Source organism: Schistocerca cancellata, chromosome 7 (genome assembly GCF_023864275.1).
Source record: "Schistocerca cancellata isolate TAMUIC-IGC-003103 chromosome 7, iqSchCanc2.1, whole genome shotgun sequence".
NCBI lineage: Eukaryota > Metazoa > Arthropoda > Insecta > Orthoptera > Acrididae > Schistocerca > Schistocerca cancellata.
The window spans coordinates 554,981,707-555,000,684 of record NC_064632.1 but is presented as its reverse complement, the minus strand read 5'-3'; the positions used below and the strand labels follow the sequence as shown (position 1 = coordinate 555,000,684).

At 44.3% G+C, this 18,978-nt stretch overlaps 1 protein-coding gene across 1 annotated transcript in view; it reads left to right on the top strand.

Moving 5' to 3' along the window:
* Positions 1–18,978, top strand: part of LOC126091912 (cholinesterase 2-like) — a 257,842-nt gene that overhangs the window by 116,541 nt on the left and 122,323 nt on the right. Inside the window, exon 6 of the mRNA XM_049907227.1 lies at positions 15,281–15,465. Within this exon, the coding sequence (XP_049763184.1) occupies positions 15,281–15,465 (185 nt within the window). The remainder of the gene's footprint in view (positions 1–15,280; positions 15,466–18,978) is intronic.

Sequence of the window (18,978 nt, the reverse complement as noted above, 5' to 3'; positions counted from 1 at the left end):
TGAGGAGTCTTTCCGCAGTCGGCGAAGAATAAAACTCGGGGAGAACACTGACTAGATGAAAGAACAATGTGAAAGGAAGTGTATTAAAACATCCGTGAACATGGTACCACAGAGAGCCGTAAAGGGCGAAAACTGTGGGGGAAGGGAAAAAATTGGCTAACATCCAACAAATAATTGAGGGCGTCAGACATAAACGTCATCCAGTTTCTGTGCAGTGTTTTTATGAACTGAGAGCAAGTGATGCTGTCGGTGCTGGTCTGTCTAGTGGATGGTAAGCTGCGCTCGGCAGCCTTCTTCGTGTATTCGGTAAGAGTATACTATGGCTAGGCGCCTCGACGCTTCGTCGCAGTTTTGTCTGCCGTCTTCATCAACAATGTGACTCCAACATCACAATCACTCACAATTAACTCGTTATTTTCACACTTTGTAATGGAGTCCACTGGATCCGAACAAAGAATCGCTTTTCGATTTTGCTAAATCAACCCTGGAGATCATCTGAAACAACAGTTCTATGCAATAGTTACATTTGAACAGCTCAAAAACATTTACAGCCAGTTGTATATTTACGAATTTTTAGTGAATTAGACTCGAGGGGAGCAGGAGATGAAGGAATAAGCATTATGAAATCTTAAAAAAAAAACATGCTTACTGTGCAGTGAGTGAAAAACAACACCAAAATAAACGCACTCTCTCCTACAGTGCACATTGATGAAATCAAAATCTATTGATGGATGACATTCGATATTGGTTTGTTCAACCGTGTACAGTGTAACTTACTCAGATACCTTTAGGCATCCTGTCTAAATGTAGTCGAGATAGTACTGTATACTCATGTCTCACTCTTTTTTTTTTAAAAAAAAAAGGTTCAAATGGCTCTGAGCACTATGGGACTTAACATCTTAGGTCATCAGTCCCCTAGAACTTAGAACTACTTAAACCTAACTAACCTAAGGACATCACACAAATCCATGCCCGAGGCAGGATTTGAACCTGCAACCGTAGCAGTCCCGCGGTTCCGGACTGCAGCGCCTAGAACCGCACGGCCACCGCGGCCGGCTTCTCACTCTTCGACGGCAGCCTTTCTGACTCCAGACAGTGTGTGAAGACTGAGACTACGCTCTGCAAGTGTCACCCGGTCACAAGCGTGATAAATTGTCCCCATCTCGGCTGATCCCGCAGGTCATTCCATTTTGATCATTCTTACCCATTGTAGAAAGGTGTTCACGATCTGGATGTGCTGTGCTCGTGCATTATAATCTGAAAAACGAACCTGCCATCAGACTGCTGACTGTTGGACTGGACAGTTGGTTGGAGTATCCTGCCTCTACATTGCCCAATCCTCACTACGCTCAATAGCATATGTTCACGATACTAAGCCAAAATATGGCTGACCTACCTCTGTGCTGATCGATGGGACTTCGTGCCTGAGGCATGTCCTGCCTCTAAACTCCTCTATGATGACCCTGAGACATCCGACATCTATAAACTAATTGGTGGAGAGATGCCAATGCCACTGGTCGTGGTTCTATGCCAAGAGTTCCCTTCCACAGCATTTTCATTCATCACAGTGCTGTGGGGGGAAGGGGGGGGGGGCGAGAGGGATGGAAGTGGTCTGCTTTTGCACGTAATCAACGCCTAGAGACCAAACTAACTGTATGGAGCTGGCTGCGTACTGCCTAGGTCGACACACCCCCTCCCAGTTGCCTCCAAGAGAAAGCACCCATTTCTGTCATATTACTATTGGACTACCAGTGAGCCATAATTTATAGTGAGCAGTCGTGAGATGGTTGGATTCTTGAATGTCATGCATCACACAGTGGCGGTTCAGTGTTCGAACGATGTCACCGCATTGTACGCCAGTTCGGTGGGCACCTTCACGTGCTGACAACCACTTGTGTTACGAAATTTATGAAATTACAATCTGCGTGTGATCTAAGTCTGAAATGTTTCAATGCATGCCGACCAAGTGAACGGCGTAGACAAGCCACGTAGCGCTGCTTACGATTGCAGACACAATGCACTCTGCTGATGTGCGCTGAGAATGCCAGTTTGCTGTTAACTGCGTTACACAGGTGGCTGTACGTAGCGAATTCCTATGGTCTGGCATGACACCACTCGACGCGGAGCATTTAAACACCTGTCAAAACTGGAGGTGGGTAGCGACCACGCGTATTTCTCTCCAAAGTAGACCACAAAGGCTCAATAATACTGAGACTATGGTGGCCAGGGCAGATGCAACAATCCATCCTCACGCTCACAAAATCAGTCCTGGACAATGTGAGCTGTAGGAACATGGGCCATGTCCTCTTGGAACACAGCAAGTCTAAATGAAGTGTTCATAGGTTAACTGAGCGGTATTCTGTGAATAGTCGAAAACAAAAATCTTTGGAGGAAACTTGCGCACAAGGAAACAGAAGTGCTGAGATTTCTCACTATCTACAAGTGTTGCACCGCACCATGTCACACGATGCGGGGCATTTAAACATTGGTAAAAACTGACGGCACTGTGTACATCCAAACAAAAAGTTCACTACTTAACTGACTGGCATACTGTGTGTAATTGAAAACAAATTTTTGGAGGTAGCTTGCACACAAAGAAGAAAAATGTTGAAATGTCTACAGCAACAATTTGAAAACCTCTGTTCGTACCACCTCTTGTATTGGCGGCTACAAGCCATACTAATTACAGGTATGAACATGAAATACAAATGCATTATGTGCCATTAGGCCAGCAGGCACAGCTAACAGGCCATACAGTACATCCAACGACGTAGCAGTCATTCCTGAGAAAAGAAAGGCAGGACTCTTAATTTTAGCAGCCTAGCAGACTGCAGCAAAATCATACGATATCATAAAAGAATGTAAAGTTGAGGACTAACAAAACCTGATTTAAAAACAGATAAAGAATCAGCTGCAAACTGAACTAGGTAAAGGGGTTGAGAGGATTGCATCCCTAATCTTGGGTTCTCTGCTGACACCATCAGGAAAGATCACAGAAACCGGATCGATCATAACAGGAAAGCGAAAACTGAGTGTCATTGTCTGCTGGGGTACTCCATGGTTGGCACCCACACCTTGTGATCTACAAGCCTGTAGAGGATTACCTCTGAAACACTGGCAGTGGAAACAAGAGAAAACATTCAGTCTCATGATTGTAAGGTGAGAGGTACCTAGGTCGCGTTGGTGATAATAGATTCCTTCAGTTCAGTGGGCGTTTTGGAATATTAGGCTCTGTTGTGCACATAGTTCCGCATAGTCAGCGCGTACACAACTTTCTCACTAGAGCGCGCGCCGCTAAGCACAACAGCGCAGGCGCAGCGCTCGTCCGTCTCCGCACTACGAGATGGCGGTGCCTTAGAGACGGACTAAATTCTGCTTCCGCCGATCCACGTATTAATATGTAACGCAGCCAATGAGATTGCTACTAACGTAGAACCTTTTCTCCTCGCAGATCACACTCGCACAGTGATACATGAACGCACGAGGTATTATAACGAGTGTACAGACCTCCGATTAGTCAGTGTGCATCAGTCTGCATTAGTCTGTACCAGTCTATAGTCAAGTTTCAGTCTGCCCCTAATAAGATTACCATATTCCTGTACATAGCCATGAGGATAAATGAATAGACACTTTGTCAAGTATCAGAGATATGTGAGAATAAGATTAACGTACCAAGACCAAAGGAACTTCAGACTTGTGAAAATTAATCAAGTTCTGTTTAAAGTTGGTCACCGTCAATCTGCTACTCTAAGTGTGCAAGTGGCATTTCTATCGTCTGACCTAACGGCAGAAGATAAACACGCCACGATAAGACCACGAGACATATTGCTGACATGCGCCTACTTCGTTAGAGCGACAAGCCAAATAATCTGATGGTGTGTGTACCGAAGATCTTACAGTACGCACACCACAGGCTTATTTCAGGGCGGTTATTTGGATACAACAAATGGGGATGGCACGGTTCGCTCAGAATACGGTTTCAGCCTATCGAAATGTATGATTGCATTGCAGTTGCCAATTGTATTTCGGGGATGACTGGAGATGTCAAACACTCCTCATAAGCCTTTTTAATCACTAGGGGGTTCTGTAATAAGTTCAGTCACCAAGTCGATATGGGGTTAACATTGTTCCTTTACTTCCCCTCTGGGCCTGTTTCGAGGTTACCTTAAAGTTACTTTGCTGCACATTTCTCGATATCAAGTCGATGGGCCAAACTTTTCACTTCACCTAAATCGATACCCAGCGACAGCTTACCTAAGGGAGAGCTCACTAGGTGTCTATCATCATCATCATCATCATCATCATCATCAGTTATCTGCTATATTAGCAGGTCCTTTGCCTCTCCATTTTCTGCGATCCGTTGCTTCCTTCTTAAGGCTGCTGTATGTTGTACCGTCCATCATGTCATCCAGTATCTGGAATCGCTTCCTTCCTCGCTTCCTTTTCCCTTCTACATAACCTTCTAAAACTGTTTTTATCAGTCCGTCATTCTTTCTTAATATATGCCCAATCCAATTTCTTTTTCTTCTCTTTATTACATCTAGTAACTGTATTTTCTCTCCCACTCTTCTCAGTACCTCTTCATTTTTTACTCTGTCCATCCAACTTATTCTTTCCATCTTCCGCCATGTCCAGATCTCAAAAGCCTCCAGCCTTTCTCTGTCTTTTTTCCTCATAGTCCATGTTTCAGCGCCATTTAGAAGAACACTCCATACAAGACATTTTATGAGTCTCTTCCTGAGTTCTCTGTCCAGACCGCTGCAGAAAATTCTCCTTTTCTTATAAAACGCTTCTTTTGCCATTGCTATCTTTGTTATAATTTCTGTGGTGCACTTCCAGTTGGTGTCTATCCTACTTCTAAGATACTTAAAATTTTGCAACTGTTCTAGTATTTCTCCATTCAGCATAATTTTTATTTTCTTATTTCCTCCTAGTGCCAATACTTTTGTTTTATTTGTGTTAATATTCATTCCATATGTTTTTCTGTTAGTTGCAATGGTGTCCACTAAATCCTGTAATTCTTTTTCCCCTGTGGCTAGAAGGACCATATCATCAGCAAATCTCAAACACCCTACTCTTCTTCCTCCAATTTCTACTCCTTTGGCATCTAATGAGCATTGGTCAATCATATTTTCCAAGTAGAGGTTGAAAAGAGTAGGTGATAAACAACATCCTTGTCTTACTCATTTTCCTAGTCTGATCCAGTTTGTACTTTCTCCTCTCACTTTAACTGAAACTTTTTGCTTAAGATATAATGAGTTTATAAGTCTTCTGGTTTTCCAGTCCACTCTCTTTTCCCTCATTACAGTCGCCAGCTTGTACCAAACAACATTGTCAAATGCCTTTTCTAGATCGATGAAGCACATATATAGGTCTCTTCCTTTTTCAATAAACCTTTCTCCCAAGATTCGTAGGAGCCCTATTGCATCTCTGGTGCCCGTATTCCATCTAAAGCCAAACTGCTCCTCACCAAGATTCTCCTCCATTACTTTTTCAAGTCTTTTATTAATTATGTTCGGCTGGTGATAAGCAGAACTGATTGGTTTCTCTTTAGTATTTTGATCCTGACCTACAACATGTCCCGTAGCAAAATAGGATGCATCATATAATAGTGTAAAAAGTTTCTCATTACCAGGTATAACAGCAAGGGAGAACTCGTTAAAATATCCCTGACTTGTTGGACTGATGTCTTGAATTCTTCAGTCCAATCAAAAGTTACCCCTTCTTTCCACAATTTTGTCATTGATTTGGTTGCTGTGGCATAATACTTGACAAAACAATGATCACAATTCATAAGATCCCCACATAATAAGAAAACTGCAAATGTCAAATTGTGCAACAGTTAACTTCAGAGCAGCTCCCACATACCTATTGGCAGAACAAATGCAGTAGTAGCTCACCCATAACAACAAACACTTTCACACACACCATTTCTATCCAAGGGTTGTCACTCCTACAGATATAACACTAAATGAAAACAAACAACCGGTTTTAGAAAACGGTTTAAAACACGATGTTGACTCACCAGCAAATGAACAACAAATAGAAGTTCTCAATGATAGAATCTGAATATATTCTCACTACAGAAAAAAAAGATAACAGAAATGTAAATTCATGGGTAACTAGAAAATTAATAAAAGAAGAAATTAAAAACATTCCAACACAGATTAAAAAGGAAAACAATAAATTCAATCTCGAGAAAGAACTGCAAGCAGTAAACATCATATAACAAAATCTAACAAAGTCAATAGTGTTGTCCTCATGAAAACAAAGAATACATAGAAAAAAACAGAAGAATTCATCAACCAAAACAACAGGAAAAAGTTAAAATCAAACCCAACTAACACTCTCAAAAAGGTAGAGTATACATTTACAGACAGGAAGAAACAGAACTAACACAAAGAAAAAAAAAGAAATCCTCAAGCCTCCAGTATGAGATGTCAAACAAAGGTCTGTAAAGAAAATTACCCTGTCTGTCCGACAGTAAACTTCAGAGCAGTTCCCACATACCTGATGGCAGAACAAATGCAATCGTAGCTCACCCAATACTATAAACTTGAAAATGATAGAAAAATAAGAAATACCTCTCAGCTAGTAGAACACATAAGAGACATTAAAAACTCTGGCGCAGAAACATTGCTCTCCTTTGATGTAGGAACTATTACAGTTTCCTTCCTGTTAATGCAAGCATAAGACTAATTGAAGAAAACCTGAAATTACACAGCCAGCTACCTCATGAACAGACAAATGAAACAATAAAATTGTTACAATTAATAACACAACACATTTATTTTGAATTTAATCAAAAATATTATATACAAGAACAAGGTTTACCCATGGGTTCACCTATTTCAGGAACATTAGTCAACATTTTCATGAACCATATAGAAAAATTAATATTTGCAGGCATAATAACAAAGAAAAGCTACATCAGCATCTGCTGGTACATGTACGTTGATGACGTAATATGTATGGTAGGTGAACCTAAAAATAGAACTGCAACTACATAAAGACATAAATATTGTCCAAAAACACATAATGTTCACAATTGAAAGAGAACAAGAAAACATGTTTCACTTTCTAGACATAACCATAAGAAAAGAAAATCACAAACACACGTTTGACATATACAGAAAACTCACAAGTGACACTACAGGTAAGTTAAATGCAACCTCAAACCAGCCACAGAATCAGAAACAGGCTGCAGTCAGATACATATTAAACAGACTGAACAGGACTCCCCCTAAATGCTTCTGATTGCCAAAAAGAGCTGGTAGTTATAAAACAAACAGCATTAAAAATGGATACAAAGAAACAATGGTAGACAGAACAAACAGAAAAATAAAGACACAGACAGTGAAAAAACTAAGCAAAGCACACCAACACATATAGCTTGCAGTACCACAAACAAGGCATACAATGATCTACAACAACAAATTTACATTTAAAATAGGTAACATATTCAAAAAATCAAGGCATAAACATTGCTTACAAAGCAAACAACTCATTGCAAAAGCATATCCCAAAACTGAAATCAAAACCAGAAAGATGTCAAAAATCTGGTTGCAACGATTGTGAGAAAATAGACATTGGAATGACTGGCAGGAAATTCGGCATAAGATATAAAGAAGACAAAAGAGCACTGAAATATGGTACAAACCACTCAAAATTTGCAGATCGTCTAAAAAAGGGATACCACAGACCAAGCAATTTTGAAGAAGATATGAATATCACGAGTCAGTAACGACAGACACCTCCTTCCTTTTCAAGATAATTTCCGCATACACAAATCATTAACGCGAAATAAACAGTTGGTACATGACCAAACAAATATTGGAAACTAGACTCTACGTAAAATAATTTAAAAAATCGCATAAAAAAAGAAAAGAGCCTTTTGCATCCTCGATCCTCGCTCACAAAACCCCCATTTTCCCCCCTATTTCAGTTCATTTCTTGCTCCTCACTTTTTCCTACACAACTCTTGCTCCATCACACTACAATGCACTTACATGCACTCATCTTTGCTTATCCCCCCCTCCCCCATCTAATCGAAAAAGAAAGAAAGAAAAAAGAAAGGCACTCCATCACTATTCCTTCATTACTCCTACACAGCATATAAATACACAGCAACATAATTAAATAGAGTGACACATGTATACTTAACTGAAAAACTGTATAGGTCAAAGAAAAACTATTGGTAATGCTATATTGGCAACACCACAAAACACTACACACACTATAAAGTATAAATATGAACAACAAACAGTGGTGCACGAAAACGTGTGTGCTGTGTAAAACATAAGAAATGTATATTTCTGCAGAACAGCGACAAATATGTATAGAAGTATCACTGTCTAATGAAGAAAGACACCAAGGACATGCTGGCAAGTGGCATTTCCTGATATAGACGAGAAACCCAGCAGAAATTACCGTAAGTAAAAACCAATAAATTTGTAATGAACTGTTTTCGAACTTAAAAACAAATCAAATTGTAAATATCTTTAATTACAGACCACTGATGATGCTTTACTTAAATGAAGCGAAATGTGTCTGCTGTTAGTTAACACGCCATTTCTTCAAATTCAAACGCAAATGTACCCCTTGTAATCATTAGAACACCCTCCTTAGCAAGTCTGCATGTTATTCTACTGTTTTCGAAATGCAATAACATCATCAAAATAAACCAAGCACACAGCAGTTTTCAGTCCTCTCAATAAGTAGTGTGCGAATCGGTGACATGTATGTGGCAGGCACATTTCTTAAACCAAAAGCCATCCTAAGAAATTCATATAGTCCACATGGAAATACAGACACAGTTTTCAGCCTGTCTTGGGATGCAATGGAAATCTTATGATATCCTCATTTTATATCTTGGGTAGTAAAATATTTGCAGTTCTGCAACCTATCCGAGGTTGGGGCACAGCATAGATATCAGGTGTTGTGAATCTGTTTGCTGCTCACAAAGTAACACACAAGCGATAGAATCTCTCCATTAACTGATGTCGTAGATGCAATTACAAAAGGAAGGTTGTATGATTTCAGCATCAAGCTACTGCTGAGGACTCTCAACCACAACTACCTGCAAGTCACATGGGATTCTGTAGGGTTTTTGTGGTATCGGTCTGGCATACTCAGTCGAAAGCTCATAGTACGATAAGTCAATGGCTGGCAAATACACTCCTGGAAATTGAAATAAGAACACTGTGAATTCATTGTCCCAGGAAGGGGAAACTTTATTGACACATTCCTGGGGTCAGATACATCACATGATCACACTGACAGAACCACAGGCACATAGACACAGGCAACAGAGCATGCACAATGTCGGCACTAGTACAGTGTATATCCACCTTTCGCAGCAATGCAGGCTGCTATTCTCCCATGGAGACGATCGTAGAGATGCTGGATGTAGTCCTGTGGAACGGCTTGCCATGCCATTTCTACCTGGCGCCTCAGTTGGACCAGCGTTCGTGCTGGACGTGCAGACCGCGTGAGACGACGCTTCATCCAGTCCCAAACATGCTCAATGGGGGACAGATCCGGAGATCTTGCTGGCCAGGGTAGTTGACTTACACATTCTAGAGCACGTTGGGTGGCACGGGATACATGCGGACGTGCATTGTCCTGTTGGAACAGCAAGTTCCCTTGCCGGTCTAGGAATGGTAGAACGATGGGTTCGATGACGGTTTGGATGTACCGTGCACTATTCAGTGTCCCCTCGACGATCACCAGTGGTGTACGGGCAGTGTAGGAGATCGCTCCCCACACCATGATGCCGGGTGTTGGCCCTGTGTGCCTCGGTCGTATGCAGTCCTGATTGTGGCGCTCACCTGCACGGCGCCAAACACGCATACGACCATCATTGGCACCAAGGCAGAAGCGACTCTCATCGCTGAAGACGACACGTCTCCATTCGTCCCTCCATTCACGCCTGTCGCGACACCACTGCAGGCGGGCTGCACGATGTTGGGGCGTGAGCGGAAGACGGCCTAACGGTGTGCGGGACCGTAGCCCAGCTTCATGGAGACGGTTGCGAATGGTCCTCGCCGATACCCCAGGAGCAACAGTGTCCCTAATTTGCTGGGAAGTGGCGGTGCGGTCCCCTACGGCACTGCGTAGGATCCTACGGTCTTGGCGTGCATCCGTGCGTCGCTGCGGTCCGGTCCCGGGTCGACCACTGGCGACAACATCGATGTACTGTGGAGACCTCACGCCCCACGTGTTGAGCAATTCGGCGGTACGTCCACCCGGCCTCCCGCATGCCCACTATACGCCCTCGCTCAAAGTCCGTCAACTGCGCATATGGTTCACGTCCACGCTGTCGCGGCATGCTACCAGTGTTAAAGACTGCGATGGAGCTCCGTATGCCACGACAAACTGGCTGACACTGACGGCGGCGGTGCACAAATGCTGCGCAGCTAGCGCCATTCGACGGCCAACACCGCGGTTCCTGGTGTGTCCGCTGTGCCGTGCGTGTGATCATTGCTTGTACAGCCCTCTCGCAGTGTCCGGAGCAAGTATGGTGGGTCTGACACACCGGTGTCAATGTGTTCTTTTTTCCATTTCCAGGAGTGTACAAACACAGTTTTCAGCCTGTCTTCGGATGCAATGGAAGTCTTATGATATCCTCATTTCATACCCTGGGCAGTAAAATATTTGTAGTTCTGCAACCTATCCGAGGTTGGGGCACAGCATAGATATCAGGTGTTGTGAATCTGTTTGCTGCTCACAAAGTAACACACAAGCGATAGAATTTCTCACCATTAACTGATGTCTTAGATGCAATTACAAAAGGAAGGTTGTATGATTTCAGCATCAAGCTATTGCTGAAGACTCTCCACCACAACTACCTGCAAGTCACATGGGATTCTATAGTGTTTTTGTGGTATCGGTCTGGCATTCTCAGTCAAAAGCTCATGGTACGATAAGTCAATGGCTGGCAAATATTTGCTCTCCTCGAACAACCACACAAATTCCTCCTGTGGTGGATACAAAATGCTTGGATCTAGTTCTGGCAAAAGTAACTTCTAAATGGTGGCATGATTGTATATATTTTTCTAATGGCATTGATTTCTGTGTTGTACTCTTCTGAAATTGCTTTTCTGGCATCACAGGCAACTCAGCATTAGCTATTTTTGTATACTGCACAGTATTGTTCCATGTGGTATTACAAAATCTTTCACTCCAAAATTATCTGTACAAATTGGCCAGAGGCCTCTTTTCGTGTTTGTCAGCAACTTCATTCTGGGCGAGTGGTTCAACCATAAAAATAGTTAATGTGGCACAGGAGTGTTGGCTTTTAACATCAAGATTCGATATTTAGTAAGAACTCGAGAAATAGGTCTCTTTTCTCACATTTCTCACGTGTGCTGTGCCTGCACTGCCAAAACAGAAATTTTTCCAGTTTACGACAGTTAGTCAGTCACACTCTGATACTGCCTCAGAAAATCGTTCCTCAGAATGACCATAAAATCCTGCCATTATTCCCTCAAAGTTTCTATCCCAGACTCGTGTGTTCTCCCATCGACTACTAATTTGAGATGTCACGTTACCGCAGATGTAATTATTTCAGCCCTCAAATCACTAATCAGGCAGCAAGGCAGCTTTAGCACCCACTTATCACCAGCTGGTAAGTATGCTAAACTCACGTGAGTACCTAAACCTATCATAATTCTCATTTTCTTCCTAACGTCTTTCCCAACACAATCAAGCTTGCACCTCATTCAGTCCACAGACATTCGTAGGAAGCACTGTTATTACTTGGTGCTGATGGGCGACTACACCTGCGTTCTTGTTCTTCCCTTGACTTTTGATGACTTATCACTAAAGTATCCAAAAATGCATCCCAGACAGAGTAAATGCGAGCACTTCACTCTCTCTCCCACGAATTTCTTCTGCAAGCTGGATTGAAGCCAACCATGGGTCAACTACCATACACGGGCCACCTGTTGCCCACCTGCGATTTAGAGGATCAAGAGGGTGCAGGAAAATGCGAGTTGCTAGTTTGGGAGCCAGTTGCAAAGAGAACAAGCCTGTCTGCTCCCATCTACTGAGGTCACATGTGATATGAGAACTCTGTTTGGCCAGAAACATTTGCTGGTACTGAGCAACCAAGTGGCCTCTCAGATGACAACCACTCTTGAGGTGAAAAGAAAATCCTTCGAGTAAAAGAAAAAAAATAATAAACTGTTTCCGATTCCCTTCAGACAGGCGGCACTTGGACACAGTATTCTGTGTTCTGTAGACTGTTCATTTATGTGAAAGGTCCCGTAATTTCTAGTCACTTTTACTAGGATAGCAATGTCATCAGCGAATCCTATCATTGATATCCATTCACTGTGAATTTTAATCCCATTCCTTGACGTTCGCCGTACTTATCGCCACTGCTTTTCGTTGTAGAGGCTTTTCAGCCTTATTAATCCAAGTACTTCTCAGTCAGTCTTCCATTTTTATTTTACCGTCTTGGTTCTTGTACATATAACAATATCCGCCGTTCCCTGTTTTCCTGAGAATTTCAAGCTTATTCCACCATTTTGGAATAATAGAGCATCTTTATAATTTTTATATTATGTCTCGCTGGGGTTGACGACATTTGTATGCAAAATATAAAAATTTTGGCCCTAGAGACAAGTACTCGTAATATTGGATCCTATATATCTCCACCTCAAGGTATGCAAGAATCCAAAGATGTGGAGAAAAGCAAAGATATTAACACTGTTACAGCCAGGGAAGGACTCAGGAATCCCAAAGAACTATCGCCCGACGTCACTCTTGCGGCTCCTGATAGCCTGTATGAACGAATCTTGCTGAACCACACAGGAGACATCGTGGACCCAAAGCTCACACTCCGTCAGAATGATTTCAGATAAAGTCTTGCACGACTCAAATCTTATTCCTTACTGAAGATGAAGGGTAAGAAAATAAAGAAATGGACTAGCCCTTGTTAGCCTAATCTCTGCGTACGACACAGTGAACCATGGGTCGCTCATGACTAAACGTATGACAAACTGAAGGACTGGCAGCTTGTAAAAATCGCTGAATCCCTCCTGCGAAACAATGTTCTATGTCACGCTGGGTAACGGAAAGACCCTATGGCAGTGACAGAAAAATTATCTCGCCCAGGGTAGCATCCTGGTACCCCTCCTATTCAAACTGTACACGAATGACCACCCAAGACCAGATTACACGATCCACTACCAGTATGCTGACGATCTGGCCATGGATGATCCGGTCACGAACACATACAGAAGTTTTAGCATTCTTGGAAAAACTTTAGCAGACATTCTTTAAATGAAATTCCTTGTTTTGAGCTTCCTATGGACCTGTAAGAGTTAATTCCTGCAAGAGTTTCACGAATAAAGAACTCAAATAGTCTCCAAACGACTTCCTTCCACTACAGAAGATACCTGGCGGCGAGAACTTAAGATGGAAGATATGGCGGAGCCAGAACCGCATGAGAACTGGCGTAGCACATCAGTGGAAGAGAACCTGGTCAAGTGGGGAATATGAGGACAGGTGTGATTGTGGCGAATATCAGAACTCGGAACGACTTCTGACCTGTCCTAACTGTTCTAGTAATTGTACCCTCTATGAGTTTTGCTAGGAAAGTAAGGCAACTCTGGAGGTAACCCAATTTTAGGCTGCAAAACTTTGACGTAAAGAGAGAAGAAAAAACTAAACTGCAGTGTCAGAACTACGTCTGTCGTGCCTTTACCACTCTAGTACGAGGGCAGTTCAATAAGTAATGCAACACATTTTTTTTCTCGGCCAATTTTGGTTGAAAAAACCGGAAATTTCTTGTGGAATATTTTCAAACATTCCCGCTTCGTCTCGTATAGTTTCATTGACTTCCGACAGGTGGCAGCGCTGTACGGAGCTGTTAAAATGGCGTCTGTAACGGATTCATAGGCGCTTGCAGAATGTCTACGGTGATCTGGCAGTGGACAAAAGCACAGTGAGTCGTTGGGCAAAGCGTGTGTCATCATCGCCGCAAGGTCAAGCAAGACTGTCTGATCTCCCGCGTGCGGGCCGGCCGTGCACAGCTGTGACTCCTGCAATGGCGGAGCGTGCGAACACACTCGTTCGAGATGATTGACGGATCACCATCAAACAACTCAGTGCTCAACTTGACATCTCTGTTGGTAGTGCTGTCACAATTGTTCACCAGTTGGGATATTCAAAGGTTTGTTCCCGCTGGGTCCCTCGTTGTCTAACCGAACACCATAAAGAGCAAAGGAGAACCATCTGTGCGAAATTGCTTGCTCGTCATGTGGCTGAGGGTGACAATTTCTTGTCAAAGATTGTTACAGGCGATGAAACATGGGTTCATCACTTCGAACCTGAAACAAAACGGCAATCAATGGAGTGGCGCCACACCCACTCCCCTACCAAGAAAAAGTTTAAAGCCATACCCTCAGCCGGTAAAGTCATGGTTACAGTCTTCTGGGACGCTGAAAGGGTTATTCTGTTCGATGTCCTTCTCCATGGTCAAACGATCAACTCTGAAGTGTATTGTGCTACTCTTCAGAAATTGAAGAAACGACTTCAGCGTGTTCGTAGGCACAAAAATCTGAACGAACTTCTCCTTCTTCATGACAACGCAAGACCTCACACAAGTCTTCGCACCCGAGAGGAGCTCACAAAACTTCAGTGGACTGTTCTTCCTCATGCACCCTACAGCCCCGATCTCGCACCGTCGGATTTCCATATGTTTGGCCCAATGAAGGACGCAATCCGTGGGAGGCACTATGCGGATGATGAAGAAGTTATTGATGCAGTACGACGTTGGCTCCGACATCGACCAGTGGAATGGTACCGTGCAGGCATACAGGCCCTCATTTCAAGGTGGCGTAAGGCCGTAGCATTGAATGGAGATTACGTTGAAAAATAGTGTTGTGTAGCTAAAAGATTGGGGAATAACCTGGTGTATTTCAATGCTGAATAAAACAACTCCTGTTTCAGAAAAAAATGTGTTGCATTACTTATTGAACCGCCCTCGTAGTAACAACAATGCTGTCTTAAAGATCCTTAGTTTTCTGTTCCGTTCTCCTGTGTATTATTATTGTGTGTATTATTCTTGGATCTACCTGCTGCTAATCTGATTTTACAATAGTAATTGCGCGGATAATATTCTTCCGAATGTTCGATGGTAAGTCTCCAGTCGCATAGTTCTGGACACTAGGATTGTATAACTAAGTAATGGTCTAATAGTTACTAAGAGATGTAAGATGTCGTCCACAGCGGGACTATCGTCACAGTCATTGAACCGTTCTGTCCACAGCGCTGTTTCAGCAAGTGTTCCTCGAAAGTGGTTCGGCGCTGGCTCCATGGTCGGTGGAGGACGATCCCCTGTCCAGAGCGGCAGTCATAGCCAACTCCGTTAAATGCACCAACAAGACTGTTCTGGTGGAATGCCTTCGAAACGCTACGATCCCTGCACTCATGATAGGATTCGTGCAGAGCGCGGTGAGTACCTGGTTATTTCCTGCTCAGTGTTGTAGTAGCGCATAGGAATACAAGGATTACAACTGTACCGGTGGCAAAAGCTAAACTGTTTAGTACACGCTTGTCAACAGTGACCTAGGAGCAAATAAGCTCACTGCAGGAAATACACTCCTGGAAATTGAAATAAGAACACCGTGAATTCATTGTCCCAGGAAGGGGAAACTTTATTGACACATTCCTGGGGTCAGATACATCACATGATCACACTGACAGAACCACAGGCACATAGACACAGGCAACAGAGCATGCACAATGTCGGCACTAGTACAGTGTATATCCACCTTTCGCAGCAATGCAGGCTGCTATTCTCCCATGGAGACGATCGTAGAGATGCTGGATGTAGTCCTGTGGAACGGCTTGCTATGCCATTTCCACCTGGCGCCTCAGTTGGACCAGCGTTCGTGCTGGACGTGCAGACCGCGTGAGACGACGCTTCATCCAGTCCCAAACATGCTCAATGGGGGACAGATCCGGAGATCTTGCTGGCCAGGGTAGTTGACTTACACCTTCTAGAGCACGTTGGGTGGCACGGGATACATGCGGACGTGCATTGTCCTGTTGGAACAGCAAGTTCCCTTGCCGGTCTAGGAATGGTAGAACGATGGGTTCGATGACGGTTTGGATGTACCGTGCACTATTCAGTGTCCCCTCGACGATCACCAGTGGTGTACGGGCAGTGTAGGAGATCGCTCCCCACACCATGATGCCGGGTGTTGGCCCTGTGTGCCTCGGTCGTATGCAGTCCTGATTGTGGCGCTCACCTGCACGGCGCCAAACACGCATACGACCATCATTGGCACCAAGGCAGAAGCGACTCTCATCGCTGAAGACGACACGTCTCCATTCGTCCCTCCATTCACGCCTGTCGCGACACCACTGGAGGCGGGCTGCACGATGTTGGGGCGTGAGCGGAAGACGGCCTAACGGTGTGCGGGACCGTAGCCCAGCTTCATGGAGACGGTTGCGAATGGTCCTCGCCGATACCCCAGGAGCAACAGTGTCCGTAATTTGCTGGGAAGTGGCGGTGCGGTCCCCTACGGCACTGCGTAGGATCCTACGGTCTTGGCGTGCATCCGTGCGTCGCTGCGGTCCGGTCCCAGGTCGACGGGCACGTGCACCTTCCGCCGACCACTGGCGACAACATCGATGTACTGTGGAGACCTCACGCCCCACGTGTTGAGCAATTCGGCGGTACGTCCACCCGGCCTCCCGCATGCCCACTATACGCCCTCGCTCAAAGTCCGTCAACTGCACATACGGTTCACGTCCACGCTGTCGCGGCATGCTACCAGTGTTAAAGACTGCGATGGAGCTCCGTATGCCACGGCAAACTGGCTGACACTGACGGCGGCGGTGCACAAATGCTGCGCAGCTAATGCCATTCGACGGCCAACACCGCGGTTCCTGGTGTGTCCGCTGTGCCGTGCGTGTGATCATTGCTTGTACAGCCCTCTCGCAGTGTCCGGAGCAAGTATGGTGGGTCTGACACACCGGTGTCAATGTGTTCTTTTTTCCATTTCCAGGAGTGTATTAGTCCCCCACCCCTCCATACATGGGTGCACTTGTCGCTCTGGAGCGCTGTAAACGCTGAAGAACTGGTATTAAAGAGTCACATCACTCTCCACTGTTGATGTGCGTCATGGTAGCGAATTGGTTTGTGTGAGCCAGACGCTTGTGTGAAATCGGAGCAGTAACAAGGGACCACGTGACAGAGTGCCAGTCATGTTCGGACGCTTCCATGACCACATCATGAAGGAAGTTCCCGATTTGTTGGCTTATCAAAGTGTCTGCAAGGAATAGTGTCCCATTCGCAGCAGTGAAACGCGGCATATGAATAGTAATCGTAAATAGATGCTAAGTGACAAGAATCAGAGACAAGAGTTACTCCTTGTTAAAGACAACTGAAGCCCTATTGGGATAGCTGTTCTTAGTGTACAAGGTGTTTCAAAAATGGCCGGTATATTTGAAACGGCAATAAAAACTAAACGAGCAGCGATAGAAATACACCGTTTGTTGCAATATGCTTGGGACAACAGTACATTTTCAGGCAGACAAACTTTCGAAATTACAGTAGTTACAATTTTCAACAACAGATGGCGCTGCGGTCTGGGAAACTCTATAGTACGATAATTTCCACATATCCACCATGCGTAGCAATAATATGGCGTAGTCTCTGAATGAAATTACCTGAAATCTTTGACAACGTGTCTGGCGGAATGGCTTCACATGCAGATGAGATGTACTGCTTCAGCTGTTCAATTGTTTCTGGATTCTGGCGGTACACCTGGTCTTTCAAGTGTCCCCACAGAAAGAAGTCACAGGGGTTCATGTCTGGCGAATAGGCAGGCCAATCCACGCCGCCTCCTGTATGTTTCGGATAGCCCAAAGCAATCACACGATCATCGAGATATTCATTCAGGAAATTAAAGACGTCGGCCGTGCGATGTGGCCGGGCACCATCTTGCATAAACCACGAGGTGTTCGCAGTGTCGTCTAAGGCAGTTTGTACCGCCACAAATTCACGAAGAATGTCCAGATAGCGTGATGCAGTAATCGTTTCGGATCTGAAAAATGGGCCAATGATTCCTTTGGAAGAAATGGCGGCCCAGACCAGTACTTTTTGAGGATGCAAGGACGATGGGACTGCAACATGGGGCTTTTCGGTTCCCCATATGCGCCAGTTCTGTTTATTGACGAAGCCGTCCAGGTAAAAATAAGCTTCGTCAGTAAACCAAATGCTGCCCACATGCATATCGCCGTCATCAATCCTGTGCACTGTATCGTTAGCGAATGTCTCTCATGCAGCAATGGTAGCGGCGCTGAGGGGTTGCCGCATTTGAATTTTGTATGGATAGAGGTGTAAACTCTGGCGCATGAGACGATACGTGGACGTTGGCGTCATTTGGACCGCAGCTGTAACACGGCGAACGGAAACCCGAGGCCGCTGTCGGATCACCTGCTGCACTAGCTGCGCGTTGCCCTTTGTAGTTGCCGTACACGGTCGCCCTACCTTTCCAGCACGTTCATCCGTCACGTTCCCAGTCCGTTGAAATTTTTCAAACAGATCCTTTATTGTATCGCTTTTCGGTCCTTTGGTTACATTAAACCTCCGTTGAAAACTTCGTCTTGTTGCAACAACACTGTGTTCTAGGCGGTGGAATTCCAACACCAGAAAAATCCTCTGTTCTAAGGAATAAACCATGTTGTCTACAGCACACTTGCACGTTGTGAACAGCACACGCTTACAGCAGAAAGACGACGTACAGAATGGCGCACACACAGACTGCGTTGTCTTCTATATCTTTCACATCACTTGCAGCGCCATCTGTTGTTGAAAATTGTAACTACTGTAATTTCGAAAGTTTGTCCGCCTGAAAATGTACTGTTGTCCCAAGCATATTGCAACAAACGGTGTATTTCTATCGCTGCTCGTTTAGTTTTTATTGCCGTTTCAAATATACCGGTCATTTTTGA